Source organism: Nanorana parkeri, unplaced genomic scaffold (genome assembly GCF_000935625.1).
Source record: "Nanorana parkeri isolate BGI_ZX_2015 unplaced genomic scaffold, ASM93562v1 scaffold772, whole genome shotgun sequence".
Taxonomy (NCBI): Eukaryota; Metazoa; Chordata; class Amphibia; order Anura; family Dicroglossidae; genus Nanorana; species Nanorana parkeri.
In genome coordinates, this window is record NW_017307040.1 from 173,188 (window position 1) to 195,287 (window position 22,100).

The window sequence follows — 22,100 nt, forward strand, 5'->3', positions numbered from 1 at the left end:
TCATTACCTGCAGCTTGTTCATTCTGTGCTCATACCTTGATCTTAAATCTATTACACGCTGCATTGAAAGGCAAAGTTGAACTGCTTTTCTGTTTGTTTAGGGTTCCTGTATGCTCCCTGATCTCTTCTGGCAGTATACTGGCACTGACAAAGTCACAAGTTAAAATTCAGCAGTTACCCCATCACAACCCATTTAAAGCTGAACTCCTACTAAAAAATATAATGCTTATCTAAACATCAGAACAAGAATGTAATATATTGCAGCTTACCACTTACTGTATTAGATGGGGTGGCTGCATTCAATTCTTTATTTTCATTTTCTTTATTTTCACCTGGTGATCCTGCCAGTAACACATATCCTGTCCCAGGGTGACAACACTCACTCTGCTGTAACTTTTGTCCCACTAAGCTGATTAAGGGGGGGGGGGGGGATTGCTAAAGATCCAGACCAATGAAGATCCAGGCTACTGAAGAGCCAGACCACTGTAGATCCAGAGCTGTGGGAGGGGCCAAGCAGCTCCACCCACTACAGACTGCCTGCCTAAAGACAACTACAGGAGGGGGCGAAGACAAGACCAGTCACCTTGCACAAGCAGAGAGATCAGCAGTGAGCGGTCTTTATTACAGGTAGGGGTGGAGACAAGACCAGTCACCCTGCACAAGGAGAGAGCAGGAATCTCCAAGTCTCACACGGGATTACTGCACAGATCTGGAAGAAATACACAAAGCTCACCAAGATTCCAGGAAGAATACACAGGACTCTTGTATTTAGACCAGGGGTGGGCAACCTCGGCACTCCAGCTGTTGTGGAACAAGTCCAATAAGGCATTGCAAGACTCTGACAGCCATAGACATTACTCGCAGAAGCATAATGGGACTTGTAGTTGCACTACAGCTGCAGTGCCGAGGTTGCCTACTGATGATTTAGACAATATTTCTGTGACCTGGATTTCAGCTTTAGGGGTTAAAATGTATAAATGGAAGGCAGGCTTCCTGGAGATAATTGAGACAGGCAATGGCTCTGCAGACCTGCTGGCCTCCCACACAAACAGCAGCCTGTCCTAATAAATCTTCCCAGGCCATTGTTACTGCGCATACATTTATCTGTCCTACGGCAATACATGGCAACCAGGACTAGACCCAGCCACGTGCTTAGAGCAACTGCAAGCAGCAAGACAAATCCGTCAGTGGACTGATAAGGTCCAGGGAGCACCAACTGCGTTAAATCCAGTTTAATATTATTGATCCCACAAAGAGTTATCACTGAAAGTAAAAGATATCCCAAATTTTGGGTTGTCACCAGAACAGGAGTAGATGAGAATCCCAATGGGAACACTAGTTCTGGTGACTACCAGGGATTTCCCTCACTTTGGAGGGAATTCCTCTCACTGGAAATCAAGAGATGACAAAAAAAAGCTGACGGGGGTTATAACCCTCCTTTACTCTATCCAAAACTAAATAAAACGTTTTGGCTTAAAGAGGAACTTTACCCTTATCTTCGAAATGACAACCAAGACATCTTTTAGGACAAATGTAACTGTAGTAGGTTATAGAAGCCGATAGCTGCGCAGGTGCAGTGGCAAATGTGGTTGTAGGTTGTGGTCATGTGGCCGCGCAGGCGCTGTCACATAATATAACCTTTGACTAGGTTATAGGATCCGATGAGGCAATAGCCACTGTGCCTGCGCCGCTATCGGCTCATCGGCTTCTATAACCTAGGACAAATATAACTGTAGTAAGTTATAGAAGTGGATAACCGCGCAGCGCTGTGGCGATAGTTAGGCAGTTCGACAAGGATTTCCTGGGCAGGCGCACTAGCACCATCTGCTGTAGATCTCCTACTGGCAGTCAACGGATGTGACGTCACCAGTTGGAGAGCTCGACAAGTTGGAACTTTCGTTAGAACACCGGCTTTATGTCCATTGCATACCTTATTTTTCTTTTCTTCCCCATTCTTCTCAAAGTGGCCATTTTTACTAAGGGCAGATTAATATATCTCCCATTACTTCCTGGAACTCTGGTACATGTCCCGGCCAAAAATGTGAACTGCGCATGCGCCCGCCCCAAGATGCTTTGCGGCCGCCCGAGAATTTTCACATTTCCGGACGGGAGCGTGCAGGGAAGACACAGGTAAGTATTAAAGGAGAACTATGGGGTCAGGGCTTTTCCCCATAGTTCTCCTAAGGGTCACGGGAGGACACAAACTAGCATTCTCCCGTGACCCAAAGCTATAGCTCGCGGTATACTGAGACGCCGCAGCCGGGACGGATCCCGACAATACTGTCTGGATCCACCCAGCTGCGGGATTGAAAGCTGGCTCTGCCTATCCAGAGGCAGAGCCAGCTGTGCCCGCCCCCTCCCCCGTCTGTTCCGCCAGTCAGCGCTGGAGGATCGGACAGGGGAGGGGGGAATCCCTGCAGGGAGCCGTGAGTGACAGTCACGGCTCTCTGCAGGGATAGATCAAGAAGTGAGCAAGCAACGGTATGTGTTCGCTCACTTCCCGATTTTATTGAGCTGACGTGTAACAGTTTCATTGTCACAGGTCGGCTCAGATTATGAGGCTGAGTGAAAATCACTCACCTCATAGTTCTCCTTTAACCCTTTTCAAGGCGTTTTGTTTACACTTTTTGCATATATCTACTGCTTGCTAGCCATAGATATATGCAAAAACACCGGAGGGTTTAATAACCCTTTAAGTTCTACTTCAAAGCAACCTCCGCCTCGTGTCCTTGGCATGGACTGGATTTGTATAGAAAGCCACCAGGGGTGGGAGTGGGGGAGGTCTGAACGCCAAGAAGACCGATTTCATAATGCACGAGGAATAAAAGAAAGTGAATTAGCGCGTTCCCTTTAAACCCGCGAGGATGGAGATTGGCGTTTCGTAAACACAACTGTGATAAACACCGGCTGTTACTATGCTTTTCCTCAATGTAAACACGAGAGATATCCCCTATTTTGGAGACATTCCTGCGAATAGGAAGGGAAAAACTGCTTCCTCCTTCTGCCTTCTTGACAGATGCTCTTCAAAAATTCCCAAGGCTGTTCTTTTTTTATTTGTATTATTATTAATTTACCCGAAAAGTACTATCAAAGGAGAATAAAAATGTAAAGCAGATTGCTGTCTTAATCCTGGTTTAAGCCTAGTCCATTGTGCGTTCTGCTGCTCATACGTTTTCAGTTAATAGTATTTTTAGTCTTCATCATTTTAAAGGAAAACCTGTACTGAGAGAGAGTGATAGGAAAAGTACCCGGCCATCTTTTTGGTTCCTTCTCCCACCTTGGTGACTGTGAAGCCAAATAATGAGGCTCTCGGTCAACCTGCTGCTGAGTGTTTCACGTCCCCATTTAGACTATGGGATCTATGTATAAACAATTCACAGAGCCATTTGCACTCTGAATCTCTGTGAATGTTTGTTCTGTGTGAATAGAGGCAAAAACAAAAGTTCTTAGTATATTTTCTTTTCAGGTCGAATGTAATACTCAGAAAACAGCACATTATGGTCACTAGATGGAGGTGAGGAGCATAGGAAATAACAATTTTTTTAAATCTATGCTCCTCAGCTCCATCTAGTGGCTATAATGTGGTATTTTACTGATATTACATTCAACCTGAAAGGATAATATACTGAGGGCGTTCGTTTTTGACTTCATTCGCACTCAACGAACATTGACATAGATTTGCATAGCGAATGGCTCTGCTGAATGTTTATAAATGGACACCGTGTGTTGCACTAATAGTTACATAGTTACAGAGTAGGTGAGGTTGAAGTTACAAGTCCATTAAGTTCATGCATGTGTGTTTACTCAATCTGGTGTACTATCTGGTGCTAAGGCAGGCTGCTTTAAGGCAGCCCAGTCATTTTGAAAGGTTCTTTCAGTGCATTTAAAGGAGAACTATGAGGTGAGTGCTTTTCACTCACCTCATAGTTCTAGCCGACCTGTGACAATGAGACTGTCACAGGTCGGCTTAGTAGATCGGGAGGTGAGCGAACACATACCGGCGCTCGCTCACCTCTCGATCCTGTCACGGCTCTCTGCCGTGACAGGGGAGGGGCTGGATTCCCCGCTCTCATCCACCAGCGCTGACTGGCGGAACGGACGGGGGAGGGGGCGGGTACAGTCATAATTGTCGGGATCCGCTTCAGCTGCGGCGTCTCAGTATACCGCGGGCAGCAGCTCGCGGTATACTGCGGCGTCTCAGCTGTAGCTCGCGGTATACTGAGCCTAGGGTGACGGGAGGACGCTAGTTTCTGTCCTCCCGTTACCCTAAGGAGAACTATGGGGAAAAGCCTTAACCCCATAGTTCTCCTTGAAGGCACACCTAGGTGATTTAACGCGTGGATTGAGTCGCACAATATCGTGCAAAGCACTAGGCATGTGCATTTGAATTGGGACGAACCTGCAAATCAACGAAATTCAGTTAATTTGGCAGTACGTCCGCATCCAAAATAAAAAATTTATTATATGCCCGAATTTATACGAAAACTGTATTGGGGCATACATAAATTTGTCTACAGAACGCGGCGCTTTCTGCGCATGCCCGCCGCCATCTTGGAGCGGCGAGCGGCGGCCACGGCTCATTCTGCACATGTGCTCCTCCATTTTTAGGTATATTTTGCAGGCGCTGCCATCTTGGTGTATACCAAGATACACTCCAACATGGCAGCGCGCATTTGCAGAATGCGCCGGCGGCCAACATGGCCACCACTCGTTCTGCAGTTTATTGTGCGGTTTCGGGGGCACGTTGCCTCCGTATCTGAAACAGCATTAAAATGAGTTTCCTTGGACGAAACGAATGAAAACGTTTTTAGTTTTCATTTGTTTCGTCCTAAACACATTTTTTCCCCTGCCCATATCGTATTGAAGTCAATGGATTCTGTTCACACCTTTGCGGTTTGTCGCGCAGATGAAATCGCCAGTCCCTCAAAAAGGTGCAGGAGCTATTTTTGGACAGTTGTCGCGCAGTTTGGGTCCCATAGACATCTCTATGCATTAAAAACTGCACGGTTTTCAAAGCACAGTTGCGCAAACGAAAACACGCGAAAACAGCTCACCAGCTCAATCGCCTGGGTGTGAACGTAGACTGAATACGCTAAAAAATCTCGCCTGACCCTTTTTTTTCAACGCAGAGCACCACAATGCACAGATGTGAACTTCCTCTGTATTAACAAAAAAAAAGGGTTAGGTGTCCCGGAAAGGTATGTTGGCGAGCCATACCAAATGAATGGAGCCCAATAATTGAACCATCTAAGTGCTTCTTGGATTCAGTTGCACTTTAAGCAAACAATGTTTCTTTATCTGTTGCAAAGGTTCTCACCTGGAGATCCTACCAGAAATGGCACTTCCTGTAATAAGCTGACAACTTGCGTTTAGCAGCAGCGTTGTCAGCCTGATGCTTCGGCTCCTGCAGTTTGTCGGCTTGCCTATCAGCTTCATCAGACTGTCAGTCCAACAACCAGCTAAAGGAGTGCACATTGCAGGCTGACAGCGCTGCTCCTAATTGCTAGATGGCTTAGCGTTGTCACCCTCCAACAGGAAGTGCTGTTACTGGCACGATCTCCAGGTAAGAAACAGATTGACAAAAAAACAGAAAAGCGGCTTGATGGCAAACTTGCAGAAAACGAGATTTTGGTTGTATATACACTTTATTATATTGCTTGTTTTAAGTTACAGAAAAAGTTGGCACTCCAGAGTAGAAGATTCCCGTAAACAATTCGTAATTATAACTAATAACTAATCTCAGTACGCACAGAGCTTCATAATCATGATCCGCGGGGGGTTATTCCCTCAATAACAACCTCACGGATTGTTTTGTATTGTACTAAGAGGCATGCTGATGAGGTGGTGGGATCATTTCCCATGGAGCATGAATGGGCTTGTCAGAGGACTATGTAAGCAGAAATAGACGCAGGAAATGTTTTGGTTACTTTTTCCCCCCATATACCGCACACAGGATTCATTGCAAACATTTTTTTTTCTATGATTGATAAAGGAGCCAGAAAAGCAAAAAAAAAAGTTGTTTACCTTGCGGAAGATTTCTTTGTCAAACACAGGCGGGGAGAGAAGAAGTCTGTGATGCGTTTCCAAGCCAGGACTTAACAATAGACAATGGGGACCATGCGTCTGCTATGGGGCCCAGAGCTACATGGTTACATAGTCAGGTTGAAAAAAGACACATGTCCATCGAGTTCAACCTGACTATGTAGTGATTGGTGCAGGTGCCATCAGCATTGGGCAAATATGTTTGAATAAAATAATATATGTATGTAGAAAGATTGGGAATCTCCATATGATTGCTGTAAAATGAGTATTCTGTATCACTTCATGAGTTAGAGAAATGGGGAGCCCTTAACGGTCTTGCCATGGGACTCCATAACACATTATTACAGCCTTATTAGGGTCCTGTTTTAGTTCAAGGATTTCAATGCATCCATAAGCACTTCTGGAAGGATCTTGGGGTCAAGCTTGGGATCTTTGCAGGTAGACAGTTCTAAAGTAATGAGTCCAGTTAACCAGGTTGTAGACCTGTAGATCTATCTATCTATTTATCTGTATCTGCCTGGTATACTCTCTCTCTCTCGCTCTCTCGCTCTCTCGCTCTCTCTTTCTCTCTCTATCTCTCTTTCTCTCTCTCTCTCTCTCTCTCTCTCGCTCTCTCTCTCTCTCTCTCTCTCTCCTTGTGGGCACCTTACCATCACACCTACAGTACAGGTGAAACTCGAATAATTAGAATATCGTGCAAAGTTCATTTATTTCACTAATGCAACTTAAAAGGTGAAACTAATATATGAGAGAGACTCATTACATGCAAAGCAAGATAATTCAAGCCGTGATTTGTCATAATTGTGATGATTATGGCTTACAGCTCATGAAAACCCCAAGAACCCCAAATCCACAACCTCAAAAAAGTAGATTATTACATGCAATCAATAAAACAAGGATTGTACATAGAACAATATCGGACCTCTGAAAAGTACAAGCATGCATATGTACTCAGTACTTGGTTTGGGCCCCTTTTGCAGCACTTACTGCAATTACTTTTGCACGATATTCTAATTATTCGAGTTTCACCTGTATATGAGCTGGTTGGACATACCATTCCATAGCCATGTACCTTATGTAAGGCTGGCACCTCTTAAAGCCTCCACTCTCCTAGGAAGGCTCTACATAAAATTTTCGAGTGTGTCTGTGGAAACTTGTGAGCTCAGGCACTGGTGTTGGACGAGAAGACCTGCCTCGTAATCAGTGTTCTAGTTCATCCCAGTGGTAGAGTTCAGGTCAAGGCTCTGTGGAGGCTAATCAAGTTCCTCCACACCAAGCCCATCAAACCATGTCTTTGTGGAGTTGGCTTTGTGTACATTAATTCAGTTATTTTAAGGTGTATCCACAAATTTTTGGCCATAGAGTGTAATGTATGTATATGAGCTTTTGGTCCATGGAAGCTGGCTTTGTGCACAAGGGGACCGTCATGCAGGAACAGAAACTTGGCCTTTGCCAAAAGGTTGGGAGTGCTCTATAGGAGAAATGCCCACATACCTTTGTCTATATAGTGTATGTATATAAGCTTTTAGTCCACGGAAGTTGGCTTTGAGCACAGGGGGGCAGTCATGCTGGAACAGAAAAGGGCCTTCCCCAAACTTGGCCTTGGCCAAATGGTTGGAAGTGCTCTATAGGAGAATTGCCCACATACCTTTGTCCATATAGTGTATGTATATAAGCTTTTAGTCCACAGAAGCTGGCTTTATGCACATGGGGGGCAGTTATATTGGAACAGAAAAGGACCTTCCCCAAACTTTGGCCACAAGGTTGGAAGTGCACAATTGGAGGGTTGCCCATATAGTTTATGTGTGATGATCAGGTGTCCAAAAGCATTCAACCATATAGTGCATCTGTCTATGTAGAATGAATCATTATATATCAATGTCCATAACAAATGGGATTACACTTTTTTTCCTCTCTTTAAATGGCACATACTTAAGGGAAGCTTTTCTTGCTTTCACGGGCATACCTAATTCAGTTCAATGGCACTCGCTGTAATGGTCATTTACATCATTTTGACATTTATTGCTCCTGTATATTTAAAACCAATTTTCAAACAATGCAGATGGATGGGGACCCACGCCAGCTCGCAGTGCCTGTGTTATGCTAAGCCTTGATTGCAGAGAGGTTGTACTAGGCAGTAATCTATACCATGTAGGCAGAAGCAGTTCCACACTGCAAAGGGTTAAACGGGGCCACAGAGCACCTTGGGTGGCCAGGAATAGTATCTGTTGTCCTCTTCAGTGTTCCCCGGGCTCTGATCCATCATGTCTTTTTAAAAAAACAACTAAAAGCATAGTTTTCCTTCCAAACTGAATGTCCTTTACGGCCTCTTTTCCAAAGAAAAACAAGAGTCTTTTTGCCTTATTAGGGCACACCTCTGTAGAGTAACTTCACCTCTCCCTGCGTCCTGCCAGAGGATCAGGATATCGTATATTTACTGGGAACATCTCTGATGGATTGGGATGGAAGGAAGCCTATTTGGCACACATAAGCCCAAAGAGCAAATTCTTCTGTCTGAAATACTTATTTATGGGCTCACTGCCCTTATCTGTTCCACCTTGAAGTTGCATATACATAGAGGGATAGTATCCCGCTGAAAGTGTGTCCTGCGCTGCCCCGGGGATCGGTGATACACAAGAAACTTAAATGAGAACCTTAACTTAAGGGTAATTTTTCAAAATGGACCACCTTATCCCTCGACCCTCCGTCACCCGGCGCTCTCTTCTTCCTCCAACGTTCCTGGTTTTGAACAGGCACTCATCATTATAACTTACAATGCAGAACCGCTGGTCCTGCACTGCATGTGATGGCGGCAGAGTCCTTTTGACCTGTCAGTGTCCTGAATAGAAGCAGCTTTGGAAAACCGGTCACATGGAGAGGAGGAAACTTGCAAGAGCGAGAGAGAAGTTAAGTAAAACTGCTCCTTAAAGAGGAACTCCAGGATTCTTTTCAAATGAACCCTTACAGTGGGGCTACCCCCCACTGTGCACAGGGTTAAGTGCTCATTTTGGTCCAGGGATGTAAATAAAGACAGACCCAGAGAGACTGGGCGAAGAGGCTGTATGATTGGAGGAAGGAATAGTCCCGGGAGAAGGGGTTAAAATAAAATGGGAATTAGCTGATCATACCTGATTGGTCGTTGAGGTCAGGTATCCGGGAGGAGCTGCATGGGTTGGAACTGCAGGGGCTGAGGGGCGTTCTTTCTAGAAAGTCGACGGAGGAAGCAGGTTGTCCCAACCGCCCTTCCTTAATTTTGTGGTTTCTGATGGTTGCAAGGTCCTTTTTTATGTCACAACAGCTTGGCGGATCAGGGGGGCTTTGGGGGGTCTGAAGGGGAGCTTGGCCCCTTGGAACTTGGGAGCAGTAGCTGTCCTTGAGCCGGTTGGGGTGCGGTTGGGGACATGGGAGCAATTTTTTAGGAGAGGCCTTATTTGGGCTGTTGGGTACACAAAGACCCCTTCTCAGATCAAACAGTCGGTAAGATTATTTATTTGTATATTATTTGGTTTATTACTTTGGTTATTGTTAACATTGGTTTGGTTAATAAAAGGGCTGCTGTGGCCATTTAAATCCACATCGCGCAGTCTGTGTGTTTATTTGGGGTTTTTAACAGAGGGACGTAATTGACGAATCCATCAGTCAAGAAAATATACCCACCTGATACTTGATCCCGCCTAGCTGCTAGACCGGTCCCTACAGCCTCTTCTCCCCCCGGGCTCCAGTGGTCTAAGGTTCCGTGGCGTCATCACATGTAATGCAGGTCCATTAGACACTAGGACACCGAGAGACATAGAGGGAGGGGGAGAGAGTTGAGCCATCGCTGCAGCCGGACCAAGGATCTGGTGAGTATATCTTCCCTACACCAAAACAAGCACATAACCCTTGCAGTATGGAGGCAGAATGAATTCCATTAAAGAAGCATTGAGCATTTTGAATTTTACTCAGAGATCAGCTTTAACTGGAACACTTTATTCTGAATGATCCACCATCTTTATATATCTCTTGGGGATTCTAGGGTTAAGATCTCTGTACTTGGCTCCGCCCTTTGCAGTTACCCTTTTTTTAACATGAACAAAACAGGGCAGATGTAATCTATTAGTATTTGGCCTAAACATACCATAGACACAGGGCCTCAACATTCATACAAGGAAAACCACCTACACCCACCAACCCTAACCCTGGGAACTCCCTCACTTGCCTGTTTGCAATGCAAGAAAGGTATTCCTAAAAACACCCTCCACTGGCTGCTTGCTGGCTGATTCAGAATGTAGAACAAATGAGGGTGCCACTGCTGATAGTAAAGTCCAGTATGGTATTTTATTTGTAAAGGTCCATAAAATAGATTAGCCAACACATTTCATGGGTCAACATATCCCTCTTCATCAGGACCTATGGGTTAATTTGTAACTTAGTTCCTTACAAATGTTTTAACAAGAATAGTTACAAGTTGTGAATGAAGAATTGGAATTTTAGCAAAAGGAATGTGTTTTTGGTTTCGTTTCTGCCGCCATGCCCCTGGATGCCTCACCCCTGACTATGGAGCCAGGGGACAAGCACCATTCGGCTACTATTTCAACTTGCAAGGTATGGTTTGCAATCCATGTTTATGGTCGTTACAGCTTTCGGGGTTTGAACAGGAGGGGTGATGAAGCTTCGGCCCGCCTTTTGAATGTAGGTTCTATATACACTGAGTGGCCAGATTATTATGACCACCTGACGTTTGTAGGCTAATTAGCTATAATTTGGCGCTGAAGTTGCTAGAGGGCCAGACCATTATAAATAGGGAAGCAGGTTGTTTACCACGACAGTAGAAGGGATTTTTTTCTGAAGATACGGGGAAACAACGCGATGTAACAGCCTGTGAACGTGGGATGATTGTTGGCGCTCGGAGCCATGGAGCGAGTATCAGCAATTCGTTAAATGTTCAAGAGCAGCTGTTGTTAAAGTGTTTAAAGACTGGACTGTCAGCCGAAAATCTGGGTCTGAATGTACGAATTGTGGCCGTCAGCGACTAGTCAATGTTAGGGCAGAACGGAGAGTGGCAAGACTGGTACAAGACCACAGAAGGCCAACAGTGCAGTGTCAGATTCCTCTCATCACCTTTCATCTCGTGGAGTCACGAGGCGGCCCAACGAAGTACTGATGGGGTGGTCATAATAATCTGGCCACTCAGTGTATTTGTAATTGTGGCATATAGAGGTGAAGGTCTGGCTCTGATGAACAGGTTGGTTAACCCGAAATATGTTAGCACTCCCCCCATGTTGTGGTGCACCTACCACTATACAGCGCTCTTGGACCATCGGACTTTGTTATTGAGTAGAACCTTTTTACCCTTATTCCATCTATAGACAATAAACATACTGCACTAGGAGGTGGCGCCTGCTCTGTGTTTTGTTGCAATGTGAAGTCAGTGTGTCAGTGCAATGTCAGTAAAGCTGTCTGACCAGTCAGGTTCTCACCCACCTTGGAAGCTTGAATCGGATTAGTGACACATCCTGCAGACAGAGAGGAAGTAACACAGCAGATACAGGAAGTCGGCCCTGCCACTGCACATGCAAGGAACCCTCTGGAACCGGGTTGCGGTGCATTATGCATTGACAAAGTGCATCGAGAGGACTTTCTCACTTTAGCACAGCTGACGCGTTTAGCATTTCCTGGAACGCATTAGCGGTATAATAATGGCTTTCATTACTCTCTGGAATTGTTTTTAAAGATGACAATGTCCTTCTTGTGAAATGTAATAAAATGCATTTTATCTTAGTAATAAGCCTTGGTTTAGTTCTCCGGAATGGGGAGGGGGGGGGGGGCAAGCGGGACCTTTTCTCGCTTCCAGCTGGGACTGAAGTACATGTGGCATTGCTTTACACACAATGGAAATAAAACATCTTGTTAATTGACTGCATACCCAGTGTGGAACTGCTATAAACGCGGGAAAGAAACATCATAAGGATTTAAGAAAATCACTTGATTCCCCCATCCAGGCTAACAGCAGGCTCCCCTGCCGGCTATTGTGTTCAGGTAGCCGCCGAGCCGCGCCACCTCCCACACCAGGCGGCGCTGCCAACAGTGACTTAGTCTGATAGGATTTTTAAATCAACGTTTGTTAAGCTGAGTGATGATTTCAGAGCCACCCACGGCTCCAATTTTGGCCGATTCAGCAGGCATTGCCCGAATCTTCGACACGTCTATTGGGCCAAAAATGTTTCTTTTTATTTTGGACAAAGGAGGGAAGGACCAGACCACCTGTTGGAATTCTCCTGCTTTCCGGGGCACCGGTAAAGCATTTGTATTTCTGTCTGTATGTAAACTGCATTTGCCAAATAGTACTGCTACCTGTGTAAATCACTGTATGGCCAAACATCTCTGGGCCCCCAGTTCCTCTAGGACCCTATAGCAGTCACATGGTCTACTGTGTCTATAGTGATTCCCTTAGATTGAAGGCAATGCTGGTTCTTACATTGCACCTGTAGTGACATAAAAATCTGTAAACTGCCACAGCTGAGGATGCCTGAATGTCAGCTCAGCTTAGCTATGGATTGATGGTTCCCCCAAATGCTGGATACTATGATGGGTGTCCTGAATGGTCAGTAACGCAGGAAGGAAGGTGATGGGGCGGGGGGCATCTTGAGTTGCCTGCTAGGTATTTGCACTGGCAATTTAGAAAAGTTGTTACTTAGTGGTAGACATGTAAGCTGCGGAAAAATTTGGTTTGATTCAGTTCGGATATTTCGTTATTTCGAGATTCGGATCCGAAATTCAATTTGGTCCGGGTTTCAGGTTCTGACGAATTTTCGGATGAATTTATGAATATTCGTTGCGAATACCACAGAAAACCATGTACAGATATTAATACGAAAGCTGAAGCTCCCAGACCTGAATGGCATTCGGGATCCATATTTCCGAATTGCAATCGGGAGATACCGAATGCCATTCGGGTCTGGGAGCCTCAGCTTTAGTATAATATGTATATACTGAACAGGTAAAATTTTCGTTATGGCAACATGGGAGCCGTAAGGAAAATTCATGTTCAGACCCATTCGGATGCATTAAACCGAAAAACATATCTGATTGGTCAGAAAAGTCACATGTCGATTCAGCTTCGTTTTTTAATGAAATTCGGATTTGGACACATTCGGATGCAATGGGATTCGGAAATTCTGATGTGTCCAAATTTCGGAAAATTTGTCAGAATTTTGATTCGGAACGAAACGAATCTCACATGTCTACTTAGTGGTCATCTCAAGGCTTTACAGTGGTACAGATTTTTAAAACACATGCATAATGGAGTTCTTCCTCTTATGTCACAACAACAGTGTTGCCACCACAGACCATGTGATTTAGTCCTGCCTGAAATTTGGTGGGCAGCACAACATAGTACCGGATCTGTGATCATGTGATCAGGCTGCACAGGCCAGACCATTAAAGCAAACGCATAGCAATCATATTTACATGTATGGTTTCCAGATACTGTGACTAGGGGTGGTACCAATGGCAGCTCTCTGCTTTATTTTGCCCTTATGGACTGTAAAAATGTAATTTAAAGTATCTCTACTGCTGTTTTTTTTAAAAAGGCCTTCTTGCAAAGAAAATATTTCCTATTGATGTGTTCCCTGGCCCACTGTGCTGTTTTTTGCTCCTTAATGAGCTAAGTATCCAACACTTCCAGGAGTGTCAGATGTCTGGTTCCCCTCATCTTGCATGCTGTGGTTCTATCCACTGGCCTCTATAACACTACAAGACGTTGTGGTGACGTAGAGGCTGGTGGATCATACCATAGTGCTCAGTGGGGGACCAGGCATGTTGCACACCTTGGAGGTATGTAACATGCTGAGGATTCTTCAGCAAACTCAGCTCTTCTAAGAGCAAAGAACGGCAGATCTGGCAGTGGGAAACATATTTATTCTTTTCTTTAAAGGTGGGCTTTCTTTTCCTTTTTCTAATAGCAATAGAATTGCTTACACACCATAGTTACTATCACAACAATGTCCATTGTATTTATACAGTATATGACTATGTCTAGTAGGCACCTGGAGATGGCCTCTATAACACTACAGGATGCTGTGGTTACGTAAGGGCTGGTGGATCATACCACTGTGCTCCTGTGCTTGCTGTGGTTCTATCCACTGGCCTCTATAACACTACAGGACGTTGTGGTGACGTAGAGGCTGGTGGATCATACCACTGTGCTCAGTGGGGGACCAGGCATGTTGTACACCATGGAAATATGTCAGATGCTGAGGATTCCTCAGCAAGCTCAGCTCTCCTAAGAGCAAAGAAGGGCAGAGGGACACATATTTATTCTTTTCTTTGAAGGTTAGCTTTTTAATAGCAATAGAATTGAGCACACACCATAGTTACCACCACCACAATGTCCACTGCATCTATATATGACCGTGCAGTCTAGTAGGCACCTGAGTTCACGCTCTTTACTCTCTCTTTCTACAGTAGTTACAACCTCACCTCTCTGAAGCCCTACTACCAGGTGGATGACACAGAGGAGAACCCTTACATCTGCTCGAAGCACAGTGACAACGGCATGCTGAGGTGTCAGGACATCCCTTCTAAAATCGACTGCAACTTCAACTTCCCAGAGCTCGGGAACAGGAACAACTGTGACCTGAATCAGTACTACAATATATGCCAACCCGGAGACCTGAATCCACACAAAGGGGCCATTAATTTTGATAACATTGGCTATGCCTGGATAGCCATTTTTCAGGTGAGACAACCTAATGTGTGATCAGTTCCATGAGATCTGTACATTTTAAGTTTTCTATTGGTGGAATTTGTTGGTCTGCTGGTTGGTTCTGTAGCACCTTGCCACAGAGCAGGCTGGCAGTTGTGGTTTGAACATTTGGACTTCAGTGTATCTAAAAGAACATTTTCTGCAAGATGAAGGATTTGTTTAACTAAATGTTGGCTTTGCATGAATGGAGCCATCAACCTGCACTGGTCGCAGACCTCTGACATGTTCTGTTAAAGTCCAACTCCCGATTCAAATCCCAGCCAATACACTATCTACATGGAGTTTGCATGTTCTCCCTGTGCTTGCGTGGGTTTCCTCCGGGTACTCCAGTTTAATTCCACACTCCAAAGACGTGTTGGAAGGTTAATTGCCTCCTGTCTAAATTGGCCCTGTATGTGTGTGAGAGAGGGACCTTCGATTGTAAGCACCATGAGGGCAGGGACTGATGTAATTGTGCACTATGTAAAGGGCGGCGTAAATTGGTGGCGCTGTATAAATACTGATAATAAATAAATAAGTTGTGCCAATGTAATAACAGGAAAATACATAATTATGGCCACTAGATGGAGCATAGAAGATAATTTATTTCCTATGCTCCTCAGCTCCATCTAGAGGCCATAATCTGGTATTTTCCTGATATTACATTCAACCTGAAAAGAAAATATGCTGAGAACGTTTGTCCTTGGCTCAGTTCACACAGAAATATATAAATACTGATAATAAATAAATAAATACATAATTAAATAAGTTGTGCTAATGTAATATCAGGAAAATACCTCATTATGGCCACTAGAGAGAACAGAGGAGCCTAGAAGAGAAGTATTTATTTCCTATGTTCCTCAGCTCCATCTAGAGGCCATAATGTGTTATTTTCCTGATATTACATTCAACCTGAAAAGAAAATATGCTGAGAACATTCGTTTTTGGCTCAGTTTGCACAGAACAAACATTCACAGAGTTTCGCAGGATGAATGGAGTTTTGCTGGACAATGTGCAGCTCTAGGTTTGGTCTGGAGTTGGACCACCCAAGAAAACGTTGATGGGTCTTCATAAATGACCTGACAATTTAGGGCGGCTTTAGGAAAAGTGAAGTTTTTTTTAATTACATATTAGTACTTTTGGTGCAGGAAATGTTTCCATTGCAGGAACTTTGGAGCGGGATGGGGAATCTGTAAGTTGAATAGTCAGTCTGGCATCAGTAGAGCCGTCTCCCTGTTGTCGGGTCAGGTACCTTAACTTGCCGCGTACCTACTTACATTCCCCTCAGGTTTTCACCTAATCGTATTCTGCTCATCACTAACACGTTTTATATCCGGCTTTCACGTTCGACTTCAGGCTGCCTTATTTTATTACTCCTAATCCTATTATGTAACTTCATTGTGACTGTCTCTCCAGTTCCATAACTCAATCACTGGTAAGAGGACATGTTCTTCTTCCTTCTGGAGAATGCCGATTAGCCGCCCCGGTGTGGAACTTGCAGAGAATAAAGTGATGAGAGTGATCATTAAAGTGGAACTTCAGTCAAAGTTTTTTTTATGACATAGAGGTGAGGGTTGGAGCCTCTGTCTGTGGCCTCATTGGAGAGTCTTCCCTAGGACTCCTTTCCAGTTGACCTGGGAAGGAAAGGCAGAGAAGTCTCTCCATTGATGAACGCAAACAACAATGGAAAGTTCTACTATTCTACACAACGAAAAGTCGAAGATCCTCTCCTCTATCTTATAAAAACTATCTTGGCTTTAGATATACTTTAGTCTGAACTCCGGACTAGGGTTGCCACCTTTTCTTTCAGCAAAACCTGAACACTCTAGCAACTCACGGAACAATGAGTCTCGGCTTATTCATATGTAAATATGTAACTAGGGTGGTCTGCATGCAAATGGAACGCCCGCTCCTCCAGACTTACATCTACCCAGCATTGTGATATTTGCATAACTCCTCCCAAGAGCCAGCCCAGTGCTTGGGGGACTAGGGGGGCTCTTGAGGCCCCGTTCACAAAAGGGCGGTTCCGTCGCGTAGATTTGTCCGCGCTGAACCGCCGACATGAACAACACTATACATTCCTATGGGGACCATTCCTGCAATCGCGCGGCTCCACGAGATCCGGACCGCCTGCCCCCCAAAATGCTCCCTGAGCTATTTTTTTCAGCGCATAGATTTCAATGGAAACGCGCTGATTGGCGTGTTTTTGGTCTTTTTTATTGCGTTTCACTGCTGAAACGCGATTAAAAACGTTCAAAATCTGCCGTTTTTAAAATGGTGCGGAAACCGCGCTGAAACGCATCCATCTAGGTGTGAATGGGGCCTGAGAGGAGTACTAAGGTAAGGTGCTGTGATGTTTTCAGGAAGCTATGTACAGCGCCCTGCCAGCCCCTCCCACCAGCCATGATCTGCCTGCATTGCACAGAGGCCCAGTGATGTCATCACTGGAACTAACATAAGGTAAAGGTTTTATTTATCAATGTAATTAGCACGTTAATAGGGTGGGGAAAAGGACGAGGAAAGGGAAATTATAAACGTTATCCTTATCCTTAAACCATATCCTTAAAGGAGAAATATGGGGTAAGTGTTTTTCCCCATAGTTCTCCTAAGGGTCACGGGAGGACATATACTAGCATCCTCCCGTGACCCAAAGCTCAGTATATAGCGAGCTACAGCTCCCGGTATACTGAGACCGCCACAGCCAGGACGGATCCTGACATTACTGTCGAGATCCACCCAGCTGCGTGAGTGACAGTTGGCTCTGCCTATCTAGAGGCAGAGCCAGCTGTGCCCGCCCCTTGCCTCGTCCGTTCCGCCACTCAGCGCTGGAGGTTCGGGGAGGGAGGGGGAATCCCCGCAGGGAGCCATGAATGTCAGTCACGGCTCTCTGTAGGGAGATGATCAAGAAGTGAGCGAGCGACGGTATGTGTTTGCTCTCTTCCCGATCTATTGAGCCGACCTGTGACAGTTTCATTGTCACACGTCGGCTCGAACTATGAGGATGAGTGAAAATCACTCACCTCATAGTTCTCCTTTAAACAATAAAGCTGAGCTCGAGTAGATATAAAAGACACAAACTAATTCAGGTGTCTTCATTAAACGTAGGTTTGTTTGAAATGCAAGCAGTGTAAGTAACTGCATTTGACTTGGTATTAAGCTCTTGCAGGCCATATACTGCAGTGATAAGACAGGGAGAGTGAGTGTCAGCACATGGATCCAATCAGTTCATGTGCTGACAAAGAGCATGCAGATAGGAGAAGAAAGCAGAGTGACAAACAGATGAGTCACATGGCTGTATACGGCTTCTCCTTCACTGTCCAATCACAGGCTGAGCTCAGTAAAAGTTGAATGGTGCCGACCATCACTCAGCTCAGAAGGCTGAGGACATCTAGTGGTGGAGAAATAAATACTGTGTGAGACAGTTCAAGAAAATGATTATTACTTTTTGTTTTATCTTTAATAGGCAATTATTTTTTTATTGGTTGGTTTTTGCTGATCTCCTCTGGCCTCTTTCACACACTTCTTGTCCACATGTGGTCGCTCCTTCATCAGCTGCCCATCATTGCTCTGTACCGGCACCTTAATAATGACAATGAAAGGCAACATGTGACAGCATGGCCACTTAGAGTCTCCGTCAGTAGAGCATGTGACAGGGTGACAACGCATACAGTTGTCACCCCATAACAGGAAGTGTCTCAGCTATATGGGAGGATCACCCGGATCATTTTGATAAAAGCTACAGCATAAAAAAAGATTTAATATAACATGTTGAGATTTAAGTGATTGGGTTTGGATCTACTTTAAATCCGAACTCCAGGCAAACAGCTAAATACACAAACAAAATACATATACGGGAGCTGTTTTACCTGTCAAAAGGATTTGTATTTCTGTCCATCCAGTCCTGAGCTTTACGCAGCTCTAGCATAGCCCTGCCCTGGCACTACAGGTCAGGTGACCGGCTTTTCCTCTACTGCAGTTCAGTAACACTTCCAGGTCTTGTCCCTCCGCCAGCCTGTAACTGGACAGCAAAAGGAGAAGCAGTGCACTGAAGAGCTCATCTGCCTTCCTGCTCCTATCAGCATGCTTCTAGCACTGCAGCACAACCGATTTGCTCTTTGTGCTGCTTCTCCCTCCCCTGGGCCCTGCTGTATGGGGATTGCAAGAGGCAGATGCCCAGTCAGATTTAGGTACTTACCGTTTGCAATTTAAAAAAAAGATACATTAAGATAAAAATAAAGTAAAAAAAAATAACTGAGTGGAGTTCAGCTTTAAAGGAGAACTATGGGGTTAAGTCTTTTCCCCATAGTTCTCCTTAGATTCTCCTTTAAACACGGACAGTTTTCAAGGTAAAAGAAACCGAGGGATTTTGGTCGGATAAAGGCACCGGCGGAGGGGGATTATGCTTGAAATGTTACCAAGCTTTCCGGCAAAAAAAAAAGAATGATGCAGGTTTTTTTTTTATCGCTGATGTAGTTATTATTATTATTATTACTATGACGTGTTTAGTGGATGGCGCGGTATCGCGGCACGTCGCTACCTCTCAGCGCCTTCCATCTTTCTTCTTAATAAAGGAATCTGTGAATAAAGAGAAATGTTATAGCTCTGGGTGTAAAAATGCAGATAATGCCGCTCGCCGAGCGAGAGATTGACAGCGCAGATGAAACCGCATGGAAATTGACTGCTGGTTGCAATGTAGGAACACGTCTGATCGCGGAGCCGGCGGGTCTCCCAGATTAAATTTATAGCTGTACAAATTCTTAGTAACCGAGAAGCATCTATTATCCTTAAAGGTAAACTCCAGTCAAACATGAACGTTTCACATTTCAGAAAAGCTCGGGGGACACAACCGACCCGCTGAGTGGCTCTTTTGATTCTAGCATTCATCTGGCGCTGCTAGCTGTCTTGCATGCTAAATCCCTGTGGCTGCTGGCCTTGTTAATTTAGGAGAGGGCTTTCATCTCTGCCTGGGCAATGCAAACCGCTGTGTTCAATGGTTGCCTCGCCGCCTCGGCTGAGGCTTTGCCGGCCCCCACGCTGCCACCAACACAACGCAGCATGAGGAAGATTGACTAGTATGGAATCATGTAAGAACTTAAGAAGCCCTTCTTGGAGGCCCTGTGAAAAGACTAGAGTACCTGCAATTAATTCTTTAAAACCTGGAATAAAGGTAATTTAGGTGGATTTCCTTAATTTAGCGCAGTTGATTATTTCTTGGATAGTGCTTGAAGTACTTTACCGATTGTACTTATTGCCTAGAGCTGCTCTTCTAGCATTCTACTGATGCTGCTAGCTGTCTAGCTGTAGGAGAGGCCCTGCATCTCAGCCAAGGCAATGTGTTCAATGGTTCCTGCGCTGTCTTGCCTGAGGCTCTGCCGGCCCAACGCTGCCACCAACACACCGCAGCATGAGAAAGATTGACCAGTATGGAATCGTGTAAGAATCCCTTTTGGAGGCCCTGTGAAAAGACTGGTCTGCCTGCAGTTAATTCTGTAAAACTTGGATTAAAGGCAATTTAGGTAGATTTCCTCTATTTAGCGCATTTGATTATTTCCTGGAGAGTTCTAGAAGTACTCCAACTGATTGTACTTATTGCCTAGAGCTGCTCTTCTAGCATTCTACTGATGCTGCTAGCCGTCTCGCATGCTAAATCCCTGTGTTTGCTGGCCTTGTTAATGTAGGAGAGATCCTGCATATCAGCCAATGCCATGTGTTCAATAGTAGCCGTGCCGCCTCGGCTGAGTCTCTTTCGGCCCAACGCTGCCACCAACCCACCAGAGCATGAGGAAGATTGACCATAAGAAGGAGCATGAGGAAGTATGGAATCGTGTAAGAATCCTTTTTTGGGGCCCTGTGAAAAGACTGGTCTGCCTGCAGTTAATTCTGTAAAACTTGGATTAAAGGTAATTTAGGTGGATTTCCTATATTTAGTGCAGTTCTTTATTTCCTGGATAGCACTAGGAGTTCTCTAACCGATTGTTCTTATTGCCTAGAGCTGTTCTTTGAAGAATAAGTGTACTATTGAAAATAAATCTGCAGCTTCTAGAACCAGCAAGATACTATCTTGTAATAGACTCAAGAGGCAGAGGCATAATCTTCTCCTATACACAGCATTAGTGTCAGTGCTCACTTAGTGTCACTTCCTCCATCCAGTGCCGCCTCTGCTTCTATGGTACTTAGTTGTGTGCCCTTCTGGGTTTTGCCCAGTATATCATGGCCACATCCAATCAGTCATGCCACAGCCAAACATGGTGACACTCTCCTGTCGCTGTCAGGCAGTAGCTCCTTCCTCTTGCCTATTTTATTTAAACTTGGTGCAACTCCCAACTGGCTGCTCAAGCAACTCTTTAGCAAGCTAGCTGCTGAGCCCCTGGCATGTCTCTTTTCTACCCAGCCTGTATCTTCCATTAATTCCTGTGTACTGATGTCTGGCTTGTTTCTGGTTATCCTCTCCATCTTTCATTGATTTCAATGTACCAACTTCTGGCTTGCTCCTGCTTATCTATGTCTGCTGCCCATCCTGGCCTTCAACTTGGTTTCCTGTGTCCACTGCCTGTCATGACCTCTGGCTCATTCCTGATTATCCATGTCTGCCGCCCATTCTGACTTATGGCTTGCTATTGATCATCAATGCCCAAAGCCAGCTCTGACCTCTGGACTGTTCCTAGTGACTTCCAACTCATGGTCCTTGGTGTTTGAGCAGGGTGAACCCGGGTGTCACAACCTGGGGGGTCATAACCTGGTAGCACACAGCTAAGCCCAAACCCCCCTGAGTGGGTCCCTGCTGGCTCTTAGACTTTGTGCTCTGGGAAATCCTGCACCACCTGCTCTGTCTGAGACCATCCTCCTACTTCAGTGAGTCCTGATCCAACTCCCAGGTCTTGTCTGCTCCAGAGTGACCGTAAACCAGTTTCCAGGACATCCTTACGCCAATGTGCTAAACTGCTTATGTGTGGTTCCTGCTCCATGTGGGCAACTCCTTGATCTATCTGCTCCTTGGAGCTCTTCTGTACTGTAAACTGGCTGTCAGACTACACTTTGTAACTCTACCATCTCTCATTAGGTATCCTTTAGACTGTAGCTAGAGGGTCTACATCGTCATAGCTGGCATCCTGATAATTAGTAGAATCTCTGGAATATGAAGATCAGTATTGGGCACTAATTCATAAAAAATGTTGCGCAATTGGCAATAGTGCAGAGAAGGACACCTAAATTAGTAAGGCGCATGGAGGACCTTAACCACGGAGAAATATTGCCTGAACTGAATTTTTTCTCTCTCGAGAAGGGAAAATTCAAGGGGATCTGATCACCTTGGTTAAATACATAAATGGTCCAT

At 45.0% G+C, this 22,100-nt stretch overlaps 1 protein-coding gene across 3 annotated transcripts in view; it reads left to right on the plus strand.

Annotated features, from left to right (window-relative positions):
* CACNA1H (calcium voltage-gated channel subunit alpha1 H) overlaps window positions 1–22,100 on the plus strand; it is a 196,511-nt gene that overhangs the window by 41,209 nt on the left and 133,202 nt on the right. For all 3 annotated transcript variants that reach the window (XM_018564684.1, XM_018564686.1, XM_018564685.1), the window contains exon 5: window positions 14,488–14,761. In XM_018564684.1, the coding sequence (XP_018420186.1) occupies window positions 14,488–14,761 (274 nt within the window). The remainder of the gene's footprint in view (window positions 1–14,487; window positions 14,762–22,100) is intronic.